General features: G+C 43.1%; 1 protein-coding gene and 1 long non-coding RNA gene across 10 annotated transcripts in view; one reads left to right on the top strand and one right to left on the bottom strand.

The window, feature by feature from the left end:
• Window positions 1-18,669, top strand: part of LOC310754211 (connector enhancer of kinase suppressor of ras 2-like) — a 324,198-nt gene that overhangs the window by 128,420 nt on the left and 177,109 nt on the right. For 7 of the 9 annotated variants that reach the window (XM_083595841.1, XM_083595842.1, XM_083595840.1 and 4 more), the window contains exons 3-4: window positions 5,837-6,039; window positions 11,015-11,102. In XM_083595841.1, the coding sequence (XP_083451967.1) occupies window positions 5,837-6,039; window positions 11,015-11,102 (291 nt within the window). Of the gene's footprint in view, window positions 1-5,836; window positions 6,040-6,222; window positions 6,952-11,014; window positions 11,103-18,669 lie in introns of those variants that run through there. The other 2 variants (XM_083595844.1, XM_083595843.1) reach the window with 2 other exon arrangements.
• LOC310754388 lies at window positions 1,720-6,137 on the bottom strand. The gene is made up of 3 exons (XR_014543790.1): window positions 5,178-6,137; window positions 4,104-4,460; window positions 1,720-4,016 (listed from the first exon to the last, which is right to left on the bottom strand). It is a non-coding gene; the product is annotated as an uncharacterized lncRNA (long non-coding RNA).

Here is an 18,669-nt window from a genome sequence, read left to right as displayed (position 1 = left end):
TAAGATGCCATCACTGAAAATTGTTTTTATGTTCTTAGACAACAACCTACACACATGTAGAACGTTTGGATAAGGATTTTCTAAACGTTTCTGCTGCTCAGCTACTTCTTCAGTGCCTGTTCACTGACTGGCCTGAGATAAAATGGATCAGAGTAATTTCTTAAGTGTAATATTTGCTAATGAACAATACAAAATGTCTTTAAAGCATGTCTTTCTCCTGTTGCATGTTTCTGTTTTCCTGAAAGCTTGCAAATTCTCTTTTAAAAACTCATCCCTGTATAATTAGCACTCGTTACATGCTTTTTTATTTAACAGTTTCTTGAAATCTCTGGGGCAAGCACTTATTTACCATTGGGTTAACACTTTAGGATACAGTCAGTCTCGGGAGTTAAATCATGACTACTGAAGCTGCATTAACATGTGATCTGAATCGGTAAAATGCAATACCAGGATCTAGGTTTTTAAGAAATGTTCCTCTGTGGAGACCAAAGTCTGAGAAAGGGCCATAGCCCTGTGATAGAGCATATGCGCTTGCAGAAATTTCCAGCTTCCATCTCTGGCATCTCCAGATAAGGCTGGGACAGACCCCAGTCTGAAACCCTGGAGAGCTGCTGCCAATCAGGGTTGACAATACTGAGCTACATGAACCTGTGGTCCGACTCAGAAAGAAGCAATTTCCTGAGTTCTGCTGAATATTAAATAGGAAAGTGCTGTGTAAAGCAGTATGAACATTCGAAGCTGCCTTTTTTTGAGCCAGACCCCTGGTCCATCTAGCTCAGTATTGTCTACACTGACAGATATCCTTGTCTGAAATCCTGAAGAGCTGCTCTCTAACAGCCCTACCTGGAGATGCTAGGGCTGTCTGCATGCAAAACAGGTGCCACTGTGCCACAGCCTTTTCACAGTAGCCATGTGATTACTCTTCATCCGTCTCCTCCTGCTGTGTGCCGGTATGTGCCCCTTATGTAATAATCCCACCAAGCAGTGCCATTCATCAGAGATGATGGGAGATGTAGTCTGATGCCAACTGGAAGGAAACAGGTTCTCCGCGCAGGGGCGTAGCACAGTCCACAGGTGCCTGGAGCAGGTGTGGGTGTGCGCACTTCCCAGGTGAGGACAGAGCATGCTCATTCAGCCCTTGCTGCTGCTGCTGCTGCAGCTGGGCATAGGCATGGCATGGAGGGTGAAGAGCACCCTTGGCGCTCACCAAGCCACTGCTACCGCCAGTGGGAGCAGGGTGCAGAAGCTGAAGAGCACCCTCCACACCCTGTCTCCATTCGTGCACGGGTCTGCCCGTCAACTAGTGGGCGGGAGCAGGGCGGGGCGCTGAGGGTAAAGAACACCCTCTGCACTCACCCAGGGGGCTCGCGTGCTAGAGGCATGTGGGGGGCACCTGGTTCATGCCCCCCACACTTCTGCTCCTGGGGCCACAGCCCTCTACCCCCCCATGCTACACTTTTGTCTCCATGCTGGGTCTGGTGGGCACAGTGCTGGCCTGGGACCAAGGGCATCTTGGGTTCAAATCCATGTTCAGTTATGTGATTCTAATTTACCTCAGGATTGGTGTGTGTGTGTGTGTAGCTTTGTAGTTTTCACCTCAGCTACTATCCTGGATGATTACCAAAGATTCCTAAAACTGTGTGAAAATTTATTACGCACTTCTGAAGAACATTTTGAATTTTTAAAAGATTTTGAGGTGTTCCTGCTTTCCTTTCCTCCTTTTTTCCTTTCCAGGTTCACTCATGGACAACATTTATGTTTATTTTTATTTCTGTAATCATTTATTCTCCACCACTAGGGCTTGGGAAGGGGCCCCAAAGGCAACTTACAGCTATAAAGATGTATACTAACAAATGGAATAAAACAGAGAACATTAAAACAGAGCCATCAACACACAGCCAAGCACCAAAGGGAATTCCAAACAAATCAAATGCTTGGTGGAACAAAATATTTTTGAAACCTGCCTAACAAAACAAAGAAACAAGCAACAATAACCCCACAACGGATCCTCTTCATAATGGGAGTTCTGTAGCTTGGATAGGAATTGGGGAGAAATTTGATTCAGTTCACATTTAAAGGTGAACTTTCCAAACCAATAATGGAGCCAAAATACAGCCAGCCTTCAAAATTTGCACATCCCTGAATATGTACTGAAGTTCTCCAGCCATGGAATGTGTGTGCATATAAATGCACAAATTACTGAAAATAGCATACAAAAATGAACCATTTTAGGCTAAATTGGATTGAAAGGTGTGTATATTAGGAGAAACTAAAATGCTGGTGAACTTTCATGAGGACCTTTTAAAATAATAAAAATCGCAAACTGATGTGGAAATGTGAAGAACCAAACTTAACATTAAATGCTAGATGGAGACCTGGCCAATCTGGAGAAATGTCTGACTACAGACAAGGACTCATTGGGAATAAAGGTTTGAAGAGAAGGGAGCTGAGGATTAGCTGAGGTTGGGCTGTGGTTCCAGCAGTTCCTGCTCAAAAATTCCAGTGCTGGGGTGGAAGAGTTTCTAGAACAATATGTACCTACCATGGACATAGCCAGGATTTATGGGGGGGGGCAGAACCTCAGCTAGTTAAGTATTTTTATTGATGTGCTTGATTGGCATCTGCCCCCCCCCCCAGCTATGCCCATGGTACCTGTTTGTGCCCTACCTGCTACTGGACCTCCTGCCTAAGCTCAGACTTTAGCTCCCGCTCAATCCTTTGTTGTGGCTTCTATTTTCTTGGACTCTGACCTTGGGCCAGCCCTGGATGCCCCTTTAGTTGCTTCTCCATTGGTACTGCCAACAGCATTTGCCTTGTTTACTCAGAATCCCAGTGAAAACAGGACACTCCTAAGCCTGGATGGTGCGCATGGAAAGGCCCTATTCCATTCCCTAGGCAAATGCACTTCTGAAGATAGTGGTTAATGGAACAATGACTCAGAGGGGGTGGTCTTTCAATTATCCTGGTCCCAACTTCTACGGGGCATTATAGGTTGATATCCAGCATTTTGAATTACACTTAGAAATGAACTGGAAGCCCCAGTTGGTTTGGGACACAGATACAAGAAACGTAGGAAGCTTATTTACTTTGAGTCAGCCCGCTGGTACATCAAGTGCAATACTGCTTACGGTAGCAGTAGCAAAGTTTTTTCAGGGGCTGCATGCCCTCAAAGTAAACCTTGTGAGGGCCACATGCCAAAGGCAAAACTAGGTGGAACCATGGATATGACCGTTGTGCAGTAGGTTACATTACAGCTGTGTAAAAACCAGAGGTTTCTCATGCCCATGCCCACTTCTCCAGCCTCCATTCAGGCAAGCAAGAGACATCATCACACTTCAAGGATGCATTCTGACCAGGCAAAAGCACTTGTGGAGGGTGCAGTGGGGGTGTGGCCTGCAGAGTGTACATAGCCTAGGAGAGTTGCAAGGACCTAAGGTTTGACCCTGACCTTGAAGTTCCCCACCCGTGCCCTAAAAAGAGTGGCTTCGGCTCTCCATAGCATGTGGGGGTGTCATACTATCCCCATCGGTGAAGAAACTGACAAAGCACAGACTCACTTCATCCAGTGCTTGGGGAATTGGCTGACTTATCTGAAATCCAGCAACTAGAAACTGTTAGTATTGTCTACCTCTGATAGCGATAATTGTCTCTCTTGGTAGGAAATTGGTATGCTCCCTGGGTAGCTGGAGAGGGATGAATTATGGGCAGGCACGGTGGCTTGTATTGTTAGCATGGGAGCTGGGAAAGCAGATTGCTGAAAAGCAAGCAAGAAGAACAGACGGAGATGCCAGCAATGGTTTGAGTGACTAGAGAATGCAGGTACTCCCTGCATAATGCTATCAGGTTGAATTCCTACTGCTCTTGTCTACTAAGCTAGCCACAAATGTATAAGTGGTCTGGATAGCTGGGAAGGTATATGGGAGGTACAGTATATGGGGTTGACTTAGTTGCTTGGTTTTGCAAAAGACGTATCCTAGGTGCAGGGCCAGATTTAGGTTTGATGAGGCCCTAAGCTACTGAAGGTAATGGGGCCCTTTATATGTCCAGCTGTCCTTTGTCAACAACTAATCGTCACTGTTTTTTGTGTTGAATATATTCTATACCTGTATGGTAATTTATGGACCTAATAGGTATCTAAAGCCATTTGCACATAACAAAATATGTATTTTATCAAAGTACCTAATTGTTGAACTGAAATACAATTAAGAAGAAATATATTAAAAGTGAAATACATCATAGGAGCATACACAACACAAAACACTGTTGCTGTGTGTAGGTTTTATTTTGTTTTTTATCTTATATTTTGGAAATGTACATCCAGGTTTTTTTCCCTTTAAATTTTTTGGTGGGCCCCAAGAGAGTGGGGGCCTAAGCTATAGCTTGTTTAGCTTATACGTAAATCCGGCACTGCCCAGGTGTACCCATCAGCCACATATGTTGCTGGGTCTTAGATACCCTAGCTCAGAAATATGAGTCTTTTTTTTATAAATATTTATTCAATTTTCCAATTTTATACAAACACAAAAAGAAAAAGAAAAAGAAAAATATTAAAAACAAATCAATTTCAGCATCAGTTTTTCAATAACATGTTTCTTTGACTTCCTCATACCTCCCCTTCTTGTTTTCTAGTTCAAATTGTTAATCCAGCAAATCCTAATCTCTTAACATTCCTTTTAACTACCACCTTTTTTTCCCAATCAACTTTTTTTTAAAAAAATTATAACTTAAACAATATTAATCCCAGTTCTTTTTATCATAACAGCTAGAGACCACATAAATTCAATCCAGCATCTTTCAAAGTTCATTAATTTTGCAATATTTCTGTAAATAGTCCTTAAATTTCTTCCAATCTTCTTCTGCCGACTCTTCTCCCTGGTTGCGGATTCTGCCGGTCATTTCTGCCAGTCCCATACAGTCAATCAACTTCATCTGCCATTCTTCCAGAGTGGGTAGATCTTGCGTCTTCCAGTGCTTTGCTATAAGTATTCTTGCTGCCGTTGTAGCATACATAAAAAAAGTTCTGTCCTTCTTTGGCACCAAATGGCCGACTATGCCCAAGAGAAAAGCCTCTGGTTTCTTCAAGAAGGTATACTTAAATACCTTTTTCATTTCATTATAAATCATTTCCCAGAAAGCCTTAATCTTTGGGCACGTCCACCAAAGGTGAAAGAATGTACCTCAGAAATATGAGTCTTGAGGGTTTCTAATGCTGGGTGCAAATACAGTACAAGCATTATGCCTACATTTTTCAGCATGTCTCCAAGGGTCTGAGTGACAGGTCTTCTGGAGCTCTGGAATGGGCAAGATGAACGTGGAACCATGGGTAGCTGGTGTCTTGACTTCAGAGTCCAGCAAGGACCAGAACACCAGTTGGTGAAGAGAAGTGAGCTGAGTCAGAGGTTACAATATCAATGGCTAAGGAGCCAGACCACGTTTCTGGCTGAGTCCCGTCACTTGTGTGCTAGTAATCAGGAACCCAAGGCTGGTAGGCAAGGAGTCCGCTGAACAAGATGCTACATCACTGTTAATTTTTATTAATTAAAACAAATACTGTAGCTTAATAAAGTAGGTGTTCTTTTTTAAAAAAATTAAAATTGTTTCCTAATGGTCCTTATGGATTTTAAGTCCCATGTTATTTTATCTGTATGCTGAAACCTAATTTGCGTTGACAAAGGTGGCCCTGTAAACAGAATCAAGAAATAATCATAAATTTTCTCTTTGCTTTTGTAGTTCAAAAAGATGTCTGAAATCCCCCCCCCAAAAAAGTTTAAATGTTTGCACACTGCTGTTTCATTGTGTGCTTTTTAAATGTACCAAATGTCTCATTTGCTTTCAGAATTATGGTCTGGAGACAGAAAACCTGCGAACTCTTTCCCACAAGCTGAATGCCTCCGCCAAAAACCTCCAGAACTTCATCACGGGTAGGAGGAGGAGTGGCCATTATGATGGCAGGGCCTCCAGAAGACTGCCAAATGATTTTCTTACCTCTGTGGTTGACCTCATTGGTGCTGCCAAGAACTTGCTTGCCTGGCTGGACAGGTAATTGAAGTGTTGTTTTTTTAAGATATGTTTGAAAGATACAAGACTGGCTTTGTATTTTCTGCCTTTGAACCTCTCCAGATGTTCTTGTGGGGTATGGTGGTTAATGGGTTAACCTCTGGAATGCCCTGTACCTGGGAGGGACTTCTACGGGAAGTCACGTAATTCCTTTGTCTGTGTGAGTTACTTTCACTTTTCCCCGAGAGCGAGAGGAGAAACCTCTGAGGGAGTTTGCTATATTTGCTTGTAAATAAACGCTGTAGAGTAGAAGTACAGTGTTTTGGACTCTTTCCTTCTCCTTCCACACGAAGGCAACCGCTGCTACTCTGCTATTCTGCCTTAGGTGAAGTTTTCCCAGAAGACTGTGCGGAGGGGAAAGCAGTGTTTTCTGCGCAGGGAAACGCACTGGACAGGCAGAAGTTCCAAAAGTTATTTTCATTGTGCATGCACAGTGATTTGTGTTCATATAATGGTAGGAAGCTTTGTTTCCTATCAGTGCATGTCTCCCTGAAGTTTCATGCTGAACTCCTGTAACTTGTTATGCAGCAAATCTTCTAGATTATTGTTGCTTTTTTGCAAGTTTTGTTTTGTTTTGTTTAAAAACATTTTTCAACCATTTAGTATTTTAAAAATTTCTAACTGGTGGACATTATGTACGATATGAAAATAGTATCTGTGAAAACAAAGATACAGCCTAAATCTGGTAAAAACCCATCAAGACATATGAAAGCAAATAATACATAGATTTTGGGGGCTGATTCACATCAATCATGGGCCAATGTTATGGATCAGGAAAAGCCTGGGCAAAAAGATAAGTCTTTACAAGATGTCTGAAGCAAGATGTCTGCTTCACCTGTGGTGGCAGAGCAAAATGCATTCCACAGAAGAGGAGCAATAGCAGAAAATGCCAAAGTACGTGAGTGCTTCCCTGAATAGTAACAATGCTGGAGCCTTGGGGAGTTATTTCAGTGAAACGATGGGCACGGTAGATTGTCCAGTATAAATCAATCACTTAATGCACTATTACAGTGGTGCCCCGCAAGACGAATGCCTCGCAAGACGGAAAACTCGCTAGACGAAAGGGTTTTCCGTTTTTTGAGCTGCTTCGCAAGACGAATTTCCCTATGGGCTTGCTTCGCAAGACGAAAACGTCTTGCAAGTTTGTTTCCTTTTTCTTAACACCGTTAATACAGTTGCGACTTGACTTCAAGGAGCAACTCATAGAACGCAGTGTACATAGTAGCCTTTTTTGAGGTTTTTAAAGACTTTGGTGATTTTTGAAGCTTTTCCAAAACTTCTTTTGCAGCCATTTGGTAAGTTAAGCTTTTAAAACTTTTTTGGGAGGTTTTGGATTTTGGGTTGGGGTGTTTGGAATTCAAGGACTTGGTGTTGGGGAGGGGTTTGCAAGAATCTGGAAGCTTGTGGTTTTTTTTCTGCATTTTTATGATTTTCTGTGACCATTGGGCCACTCTGCTATTTTTTAAAAAAAATTCTGGGTTTGAATTTTGAAATGCTCTTTACAGTATGTGTGACTTTAAAGAGCACTTAATAAACTCTTGTTGTACCAAATTTGGCTTTGTTTGGACTTTTTTTGACCATAGGAACGCATTAATTGATTTTCAATGCATTCCTATGGGATTTCGTGCTTCGCAAGACGAAAAATTCGCTAGACGAAAAAATTCGCAGAAAGAATTAATTTCGTCTTGCGAGGCACCACTGTATTTCAGTGAGTAACATGTTGCAGAATACACTAGCAAAGAAACACCAGTCTGGAGGGTTCCCTTCCCTCTGCAACATTCAGTTTCCCCATTGTTAATTTGTCATGGCTTGAGGTGGAGTTTCAGGACCTGGCTGCAGAAATGGGAGTTATTCGCCAATAAAATATTAATTGAAATATCACGATCAGCTCCCAGAGTGATAGGATTCTCAGCAAAGACTTAGCTATGGGCAGGTCTGTGTCAGTTTCACATGTGTTTGTTCATATGTGTCTCCCATCCCATTTTACATTTTCATATAATGTCATGTAAACCATTTAGAGGGACACTTCTTCTTCTTTCTTCTTCTTCTTCTTCTTCTTCTTCTTCTTCTTCTTCTTCTTCTCCTCCTTCTCCTTCTCCTTCTCCTTCTTCTCCTTCTCCTTCTTCTTCTTCTTCTTCTGCTTCTTCCATTAAGTGGTATATAGAAATCTTGTTAAGTCAGTTCAAATAATTAAATTAATCTGTGATTTAAAAAAATAATCCACATAGAAGGCAAATTTAAATAATTATATATCAATGCATTCATTTCTGAACATGTTTTATCCTTAATATGTATTTATAATGCATTTCGGTATGCTTTTTTGAGCTGGGAGATGTACTGCAAAATTCAGAGAAGTGTAAAATGGGAAGGATGTGATTTTCTGATGTGTATTCTTGTCTGTGAGGTACAGATGATATTGATTTGCTTAAAACTGTGAACCAGACAAATTTCTCCTCTATCCTTAAGCAAAACACTATACCTAAGCAACACCACAGGGCTACACCAGAGTATTTACTGGTGGCCTCAACTGCAGTAAAGGTGTGGTCTGAAGCAGGTGGCCGTGACTGCCCACTGTTTAACATTTCCCGCAACTTATAAACATGAATATAAATAAATATTCATTAGGGCTTTACACTAGATCCAGCCAAATCATGAATCCCAAACTGACCTGAGATTCAGCTGCATCAGGTTACAGCAGCCCCAGGTTGAATAGGGTCCACTCAGAGTGTTTAATCAGGTCTGCATTGCATGACTGTGCAAGGCCCCTGAATCAGTTCAGGACCTGGATAAGGTTGGATTGTTTCCAGGTTGGATCAGGGCCACTCCCACATGATCACACCCCAAATCAGATGGGAGGGAGGATGAACACCTTATCATTAATTCTCTGATCACCTTATCATTAATTCTCTAGGTGGCCTGAGTATAATACAGTCATACCTCGGGTTACAGATGCTTCAGGTTGCGTTTTTCCGGGTTACGGACTGCCAAAACCCGGAAGTACCGGAACAGGTTACTTCTGGGTTTCGGCGGTTGCGCATGTGCAGAAGTGCTAAATTGCACTTTGTGCATGCGCAAAAGCGCCGAATCGCAACCCGCGTGTGCACAGACACACCACTGCGGGTTGCAAATGCGGGTTGCAAACGTGATCCATATGGGATGCACGTTCACAACCTGAGCGTCCACTGTATAAGATTTAAACAAGAACACTAAATGCCAAAGTTTGCGTGAAGGAATGGAATGACACCCAGCAGAAAACTCACATTACATTTAAGAGCTAAAAACCATCTCAGCACTAAAGTGAACCAACTGGTATTATTCAGGGGAGACCAAAAGTACTAACACCAGTCTTTAAAGATGGTAGAGCAATCTTTAAAATATTAAGTGTGTCCAGGTGATATTAAAAGGATATTTCAATACTGTTCAAAAGACCTGGAACCTATTTACTTTTAAGTGTTTGTACAGTGCTGAAATGACATTAATTTGTCCAGCTCATTGAAAAAGTCTCTGCTATAGATGTTCATTTGGTATTGTTTTTAAATCTGACTTACTATTTTTGTAGTTTTTAAAACTAGCTTTTTATTATATGTTTATAATAAATTGCCTTGATACACATATAAAAGGCAATTCACAAATAATATGTTTTGTCCTTTTCATTGACAAAATAAAAGGGCAGAACAGGGCACATGTTGGGCTCAACCCTGCTCGAGATGGTGAATTCTAGGTTTACCTGAGTGAACAAATTCATATATCATTGGAAGGTGACTGAGCAACAGTCTTATCTGCTCTTTAGGAGATAAGCAGTTATTGAGCAGGGAAGGTGATCTGCCATTTGTCAAGCTGGAAAAGGCAACATTTTCAGGCTGGATTCAAATTCAGACAATCTCCCACCACCCCACCACTCTGCACCTCCCAACAATTCTTGTGTCTATTATTTGCAGCAAGGGTGGGGAACCCTTGGCTCTCCAGATGTTGCTGAACTACAACTCCCAGCAAGCATGGCCAATGACATGGGATGGATGGGAGTTGTAGTTCAGCAGTATTAGAGGGCCTCAGGTTTCTCCACACCTGCTTTGCAAGCATAAACATAAGGATCAATCTAACCCTATATTGTGATTGGGTCTCCAAGGCCCCAACTTTTCAGTCTGAATTTCATCGTATGTGTGTATACCATCCCTCAGTTATTTATATGTTTGTTTATACTTACTGAAATTAGTATTCCACTTAACTGTAAATAAAACTTCTAAGCAGTTTTCAAAGAACTGTAAACGGAGACTATACCCTGCTAACTCAGATTGTATTGGGGGACTGCTTATTTCAAACATTATCTCCCCACTCACTCACTCTCTGCCCTCCTTCCTGCACATGTGTATTCAGAATAAATTCTTACTGAGTTCAATGGAATTTACTCCCAGGTACATATGTGTATACATTTGCGTACTATCCCATATGTGGATAGTTAACATTCCTGTTGCATTATATTTCCTCATGCAGGGGAATTTTTGAAGTGCAGGTGCTTTCAGTCTTTTCTTCTTTTTCTTCTTCCTCTCAGAAACATGGAAGACTGTGTCATGTGCCCATTTGAATGTATGGACTTAATTATTTTAGCGTAAATGCCAAAGAATAAACACAGGACCCTTTGCTGCTTTCATAGAGCTTTGTGAAAGTCTTGTGAAAGAATGTGGATGGTCCCATTTTTAATAATTACAGTGCAAGAAGCCAAGATCAATGTAGGCAGTTGACTAGGTCTTGTAGAACCTGCCCTTTCTTTGGCCTATTAATAGTTTGGCATATTTCCATTAATACAGTGCAAAATTTTACAAAATCAGTGTGTACATGCTCATTAGTCAGACTCTCCTTATAGGAAATATGAATAGTGCATAGCATTAGACTGATTACCGGAACTGTAAATGTGAAGACTCCTAACTTGCTTTCTCTTTAAATCCCCTATTCTTAATAGGTCTCCATTTGTCAGTGTGACAGAATACTCACTGCTGAAAAATAACATTGTTCAACTGTGCCTGGAACTAACAACCATAGTGCAGCAGGTAAGAGCTAGTTAATCTTCTACTAAATTACTCCTAAATTACTTCCATAGTGGAAGGACGCAGATATGTCTCCTTCCTTGGCTGCTGAGGCCTCTGCACAGCTTTTGTTGCGCTTAGGCAAAGCAAGGAACATCAAAGCAGTGGTTTCCAGCAAAAATGGGTTTCTTCAGCTTACAAAGCCTGACCCTTAAATGTTTCTATGGTTTAAACCACAGGAATTACAGAGTTCAAGAACATATTCCAACCAGGCAAAAATATTGAAGGAGAATGCAATAGAAGACCCATAGGAGAACATAGCCTTGGGAGAGGGTGTGTGATTCAGAAGGTGGTGTGGTGCAGGATTGTCTCAAGAGTAGACAGGATTGGAGGGCCGCATTTGCCCCCCTCCCCCCGCTTAGCCTGAGGTTTCTCAAAAACAATACCCCCCACAAAAGGCCACAGATTGTTTAATTAGCCAAAGGGAGAAGAGGAATGTTTCTCCCTAGTTCTTAAAGACACCATTAAAGACATAATGAAGACACCAGGTGAGCCTCCACTTCCAACATCGTTGAAAACTTTCTACAACTAAAGCCACATTGCAGAATTATAATTGAATCAGCTCACAATATGTAATAATGACGGAAATACAAAGTGCCACACCACCCAAAAAACTCCTAATTCATGGAATAGCTTCATCATTTGTCCATTTGCTGACCCTTCCTTCCCTAGAAATCACACTTCAAAACTCACCTTCACAGCGAAGCTTTTGGATAAACTCAATGACCCCCATGTCCTACCGAAGGGATGAGGAACCCATGGTTCTCCAGATGCTGGTGGACCTCAGCTGCCATCAACTTTGATCAGAGGCATAGTGGGGGGGGGGCGTGCCGTGAGTGTCGTGGCCCCAGGCACAATTTTGAGAGGGGGCACACACAGGCACCCCCACAGCAGGCACCTTCATTGGAGCCTGGCTCTGCACCCGAAGAAGCTGCACCAGGCCTGACCCGGGGGAGGAGAGCAGGCGAGTGGGCACAGCTGCCCACCCTCCTTGGTTGCAGCACACCTTGCACCTGGTGGCAGCGGCTCTGCCTCTGGGTCACTTCTGACTCAGCAGTGGAAAGCAGCCCTCCTTGACCGTGGCGAGGCATGCCCAGCTGCAGTGGCTCCATCACCAGGTTAGATCTGACTCGACAGTGGAGACAGTGGAGAGAGTCAGTGGCAATGCTGCTGCCCACCCTCCTTGGCTGTGAGGCACTGCTGAGTCATGTCTGACCCGGTAGTGGAGTGCATCCTACCCTGATCCCAGTGAAGTGTGCCCAACCGCAGCAGCTCCACCTCCACCACTGGGTCAGGCCTGACCTGGTGATGGAGAGCAGGGGGAGAGTGAGCAGCAAAGCTGCCATCTGCTCTCCCCGGCCACGGCCTGGCCGTTGCAGCTCTGCTGACAGGTCAGGCCTGACCCAGCAATGGAAGGCAGGAGGAGAGTGGGCAGCAACTTCCCCACCCCTCTTCTACCCTGAACTGCAGGGCTCCGGAGGGTGCCCTCTGTGCCCCGCCTTGGGGCACACCCTGCTCGCCCACCTCTGGCAGTGTGGGCGTACACTCTGCCGCTGTCTCTGACTGTTGGCCATAGTGTCTGGGACTGGGGGGAGAATGCATCTTTCATCTCTGTCTTCCAACAACTTTTAGCCTGTCTCCTAGCAAATGCTGTCTAAGGTAGCCACCTCACTTTACCTAATGGTAGGGCTGGGCATGTTATATGTTGTTTGTCTCATATCTATGGCTAATTTAGTCTGCTGAGTGCCTCTAAGATAAGGGAGGAAGAAAATTATATGCTTCTGTCTTCCTCTTCATAGTTTTCATCATTCTATAAACCTATATCCCATGTCCTCTGCTGCCTATGTTTTTCCTCAACGTAACCCTTTGGCCTTAAGTAAATGATTCTATTGTTTAATTAACCATCTGACTACCTGAGTTTTGGCCCTTTTCTAAGCCGTTCACAGACTGCCTTTATACATTTGGGGAGAGAGCTTCGTCTAACCAATCTCTAATTTAAATGAGGTGGGTATAGAAAGCAAATAGATTTTTCTGTTGTGTGATATGAATCCCCAATCAATCTGGGCAAAGAACGCTTTGTGTTATCAAATAGAAAACCATCAGATTTTTCTGCCCAGGCCTGGTCTGTTCTTTGAAATTAATTCATTCCACTCTACAAAACAGGGGGGGGGGGGAATTTCAGATACACTCCACAACTGAAGGCCTTTATTCTCTGACCTGAAATAATTAGGTTTGCTGCAAAGGAAATTTGAGTTGCCTTTCTGATGCATAAATTAAAAGGAATGATGTTTGATTGGCATCGTTAGCTCAAAAGCCCAGCTGCGATTGATTTATCCTCTTGGTGTTTGAGAGTTAAATGGAAGCCACGTCTTCTAAAATGGATATTCCATTTGAAGTATTTTCAACTTGTACAGGCAGTGTGTGTGTGTGTGTGTGTGTGTGTGTGTGTGTGTAAAAGAGAGAGAATTGCCTTGGGGTCCAGACGGGCAAGCTGATTGAATGCCTTCCCTTGCTACAGAAATGAAAACTTCAAAGGCATACTTGACCATCAAGTGTAGAGAGAGAGCCTTCCATATTTTTGTGCTCCTTGGATGATTGGACTGTGCCTCCGTAATTTCAGTTTTTGTAATCTTTCTGCATCAGAAGTGTGGACAAATTTCATGTTTTTGATAGCTGGGGAAAACCCAGAATCACCAGCTGAAGTCCTTCCATCCCAACCACCATACCTTACTTACTTATTTACTAGCTGGTTACTTTAATTACAAATACACACACACCATCTTTCTACATTTTAAAAATAAAATGTAATCTTTTATGTAAATGGGTGGTACAGGTGGTGACCATTTCATGCAGGGGTTCATTCCCAGCCCCTTTGTGTGTAGCCAGAGCACGCATAAGCATGCCCCACCCCCACCCCCACCCCACCCCCATTCTGCCCTCTTTCTGGTCCAAAAGGACCCATGCATTGGTGATTTTGTGTCAATTGGACACGCTTAAAATGGTTGTCCACACTTACCTTTCATCCCACTCTTTCCAGGCACAGGTCCACACTTTCCAAGTCTTGGTCTGAACACTCTCTTTTTTTGCCCTGGAGTTTTCACCGCGAAATCCCACTCTTTAAAGCTGAAGTGTAACAAACAGCAATACGGCCGTTTTCCATGGACTGCCATTTGCTCTAATTCAGCTTTAAAGAGCAGGTATTCACAGTGGAAGCTACGGAGCAAAAAGAGAAAAAGGGGGGAAAGGATGCTTGGACGTAGAGCTTTAAAGTGTGAGTTATAAGTGTGGATAGGCCCTAATTTCAGACCCATTGAAATTAATGGATGTAACTTAGTCATGTTCATCAATTTCATTGGGTCCATTCTGAGCAACATTCCGTTGACTGCCACTCATAATTTCCAAGGTAGTTCATAAAAATGAAAATGAGTTGCCAATAAAACCAATATAAAGGTTTTTTAAAAAGCAGAACAATAATGACACCATAGATGGCACACAAGAAGGAAGAAGGAAAGGAAACCTAATTGCCAAGACCAAGCTGTTGATAGTCTAGGATACTGGTTGCTTATTACTCTAGCGTTATGAAATCTGCATTGATTATATTTCCAGGTTCATTTCCATGTTCTGGTTCTTAAATGGCTTGGGATGTGCTTATTTGAAGGACTTCTTCCCCTACCACCCCCAGACATTTGCATTCCCCCATGGACTGCCTGTTCTCTTCAGGTTCTGCTCTGAAGTTGCTCCTTTGCCAGCTGAAGTTTTGCTCTCACACCCATGAAAAAAGGTTCAAGATGCAACATGCATGGCAAAGAGGTCTTAATTGGCTATATTTCTTTAAAACATAACCTATCTGCACAAACTGGTTAAGCAGATTAGCCAAATCACAGTAGTCTGGGCAGGAAAGAACCAAGAACATAAGCAGAGCCCCACTTGTTCAGACCAGTAGCCCATCCTGTTCTCCACAAGCAGGACCCCTGAGCACAACAACCCTCTGCCTACCTGCAGCTCCCAGCAGCTGGTACTGAGAAGCATACTGCCTCCAACAGCAGTGATGCAACAAATCCATCATGGCTATTAGCCATTGGTAGCCTCATTCTTCTTGGTGAATTTGTCTAATCCTCTTTTAAAGCCATCCAAGGTGGTGTCCATCACTGTGTCCTGTGGGAGCAAATTTGCACTGTGTGCAAAGGTATTTACTTTTGTCTGCCCTGAGTCTTCCAGCATTCAGGTTCATCGGTCTCGGGTAATGAGAAGGGAGAGAATTACTCCCTATTCACTTTCTGCACAGCATGTATCATTTTATACACCTTTGTCATGTCCCCCATTAGTCCAACTAGGCAGGGCAGCATTACACACCTGCCTCCCCAGTTCCTTGGGTCTCTGTTGGTTACTGAGAGGGTGAGGCAGCAGAGAACTCAATGCAGGGTGAGTGCAGCAGCAGCAGCAGGAGTATCAGATTCAGCATTCAACATTCAGCTTCATTGGCTGAAATCCCCAAGTTCTAATGTTATTACAAGAGAGGAAGAAAAACTTTTCTCTTGCTACTTTCCCCATGCAGTGCATGAATTTATACACTTTTATCCTGCTACCTCTTGCTTGCCTTTTCTCCAAACCAAAAAACTCCCTCTTGCCTTGATAATTTTGATTGCCATTTTATGTACAGGCAATGACCATTTTAGGTGAGTCCAATTGACGCGTGATTGCCACCACATGTTTTCTTTTGGATCTGGAAGAGGAAAGGATGGGAGTGGGAAATAACAGCCCGGGGTGCTTATGTGTGCTCCACCGATGCATTTGGGTGCAGGAATGGAACCCCTGCACGAAATGATCGCCGCCTGTGTTCCAAATTAGTTATCTAATAAGTGATGGCGGGGGGTGGGGAGAGATCTGATCCTTCCCTTCTCTTGGGCCACAGTTGGGGCTCCCTTCCCACCAAATTCCTATTCAGCCCCCAAATAGGGTGAGTAGCAAAGCCTACACGGTGGAGGGAGGGAGGGCACTGCCATAAAAGAAGGAAGGGTGGAGTGGGGCTAATTTAAGAAGCCTGGCAACTACCCCTCCCTGGACTAAACAGTCTGCATGCCTAACCCTAGTCCTCCCCTGGGAGAAAGCATTGGAGACTTCTTTTCAGGAGAGGAGGGGTGTGGCAAATTATCTCCCACTTGAGAGTGGAAAAGGCATAGTTGAGAGCAGTCACTTTTTGGTGATGTAACTAACTCAGTAGAATGCCCTCCCAGCACAGGGTGGGGGGAGCTGCCTAGCTCCTTTTCTTTTTGTTTTGGAGAGCACCAAGTGAAAACTTGGGTTTTCTAGAATGCTTTTAGCACAGGCTGAGGCTCTTTCTGCTAACTGAAGGCTGAAATCCCCCCTGTTTTCAAGGGATCATTCATTCTCTCCAGATGTGAGGGGATTATCTGAATATTTTGGGGGCAGAATATGAGTTTCACAGATTTGTGTATGAGTGGAGGGTTTGAGTTATCTCATTTGTACATGGCGGACACCAGGCCAGCCACTGAGCTTCCTGGCTGAGTGGGGGATTTGAACCCTAGTCTCCCATGTCCTAGTCTGACACATTAACCACAGGAGCACTCTGGCTCACACCATATAAATGTTTCACCAATCATTTTGACATCTGAAAGTCAGGGATTATCCACACTTCTACTTGTCCTGTGCCTAGAAGTGGAAACCGCTTTCCCCTGGAAAATCTGTTCTTAAGTGCTAAATCAAAACAAACAGCACTCTGCAAAAAACCTGAATGCCATTTGTTCCAATCCAGTGCTAAACCACGGGTTTTCCTGGGGAAAGTGGTGGGGTAAAGGGAATTGTGGATGAGCTCTTGCTCAAACTGCAGAAAAGTTAAAGCAAGGTGATATTTTAATAATAATGACGACAACAACGACGACGATGATGATGATGATAATAATATCATCTCTTGGGTAACACCATCTTGTATAGGTGCTGTTCCTTGCTTCCCTGCATGTTGGGATTGCACTGCTGAGTTATTTAATTTTACAAACGGCCTTTTGGCTTTACTCCAATAAAGCTGAATTACCAAAGAGAAATAGGAACCCCAGGAGAGGAGAGAAACAGACAAAAAACAGCCAGAACTGCAGTTTTGTATAGCTTAATAAAGCTTACCAAACTAAAGATGATTCCCCACAACCAAAATTAGACAATGCTCCCAAGATAAACATTTGTTACCCGTAGCATGTTGTTTGATTTAATGTTTGTAATTTCTAAACATACTGTAGACATTTCTTATCTTCCCCCACCTTTTCTTCCTTTAAAAAAAAATCCTCATTTTACTAACAAAAAAACAAACAAAAAGCAACCATTCTTTCCATTACATTGCAGGTTGCATACACTGTTGAATTACATGCTCACACTTTCTTTTCTCCTTTTCATATTGTAGAACAAATATTGTACAGAGCCCTAGTGGGGGGAGGTGTCTTCTAGTAAGTAAATGGGGAGTCTCCATACTTCCAGATTAATAATAATAATGGAATTTATTGTATGTTGCTGTTGTTTTTATTTATTATCCCCTCCTCCTCTCACCCTAAGATATCAGGGAAGATGACAACACTTTAAAATGCAACATTAGAAAAAGCTGATAACAATTTACAAATTACTGTCATGGACTGACAGGACATGGAGGAATAGTGGAAGGCACTAGCTGGGGAACTCCCAAGGGAAGAAGACTCAGAGCCCAGGAGCTGGTGGTGGTCAGAGGGAGAAGACGAGGAAGAAGAGCTGTTGGATGTTGAAGGCCTAATTGGACTTAGTGAGCTGGGAGAGGCTGTGGCAGTGAAAGGCCCCAAATCTGAAGCTGACGCAAGAGGAAGGTGGTCAAAAGGCAGGGATAAGTCAGGCTGGTGAAGAAGCCAAGGTGTCCCCCACTCCTGCTGTGATAAGCTCCCTTTCCCGCTAGTCTCCCAGGACCAGAATAGGTATGAAGAGGGAGGAGCCGAGATGGGCATGTCAGTGGAGTCTCAGATTGCTTGGGAAGGACCTGGGAGAGATTTAGATAGCTGTGGGAAGGCAGGAAGCTTCAGTCTCCACAACTGCCTCATAGGGACAAGGCCTACTGACGATAGTAATTATGCTCATTAGGCCAGGCTCCCCTGAGCAGTCCTTGCTTCTTCTTTATCTGTGCTGAATCTACAGGGCTTTGTTCTATTTTAGGTGAGAAGCCTTCAGGTACTTGCATGAAAAGACATATTTGTTTGAGCAAATCATTGCTCCATGTTGAACATCCATGCCAATGTGGGATAGCAGGTAGCGTATTAGACTAGGACCTGCGAGATCAGGATTCAAATCCTCCCTTCACAAGATGGTTGTGAGAATAAAATGGAGAGGGGGAGAATTGTAGGGAACCTTGAACTCCTTGGAAGAAAAAAAAAGGTGGAATATAAAAGTAATAATAATACAAAATGAAGTAATTTTTCAGCAACCTTAATGAACTGTATTTGTAGAATAGACACAACCCTAATTATAATATTGTTCACCCAGCACAGTATTGTAAAGGAACACTGAC

This window comes from Podarcis filfolensis, assembly GCF_964270895.1.
Source record: "Podarcis filfolensis genome assembly, chromosome: Z".
Lineage (NCBI taxonomy): Eukaryota > Metazoa > Chordata > Lepidosauria > Squamata > Lacertidae > Podarcis > Podarcis filfolensis.
This window is presented reverse-complemented; position numbering and strand designations above follow the sequence as displayed.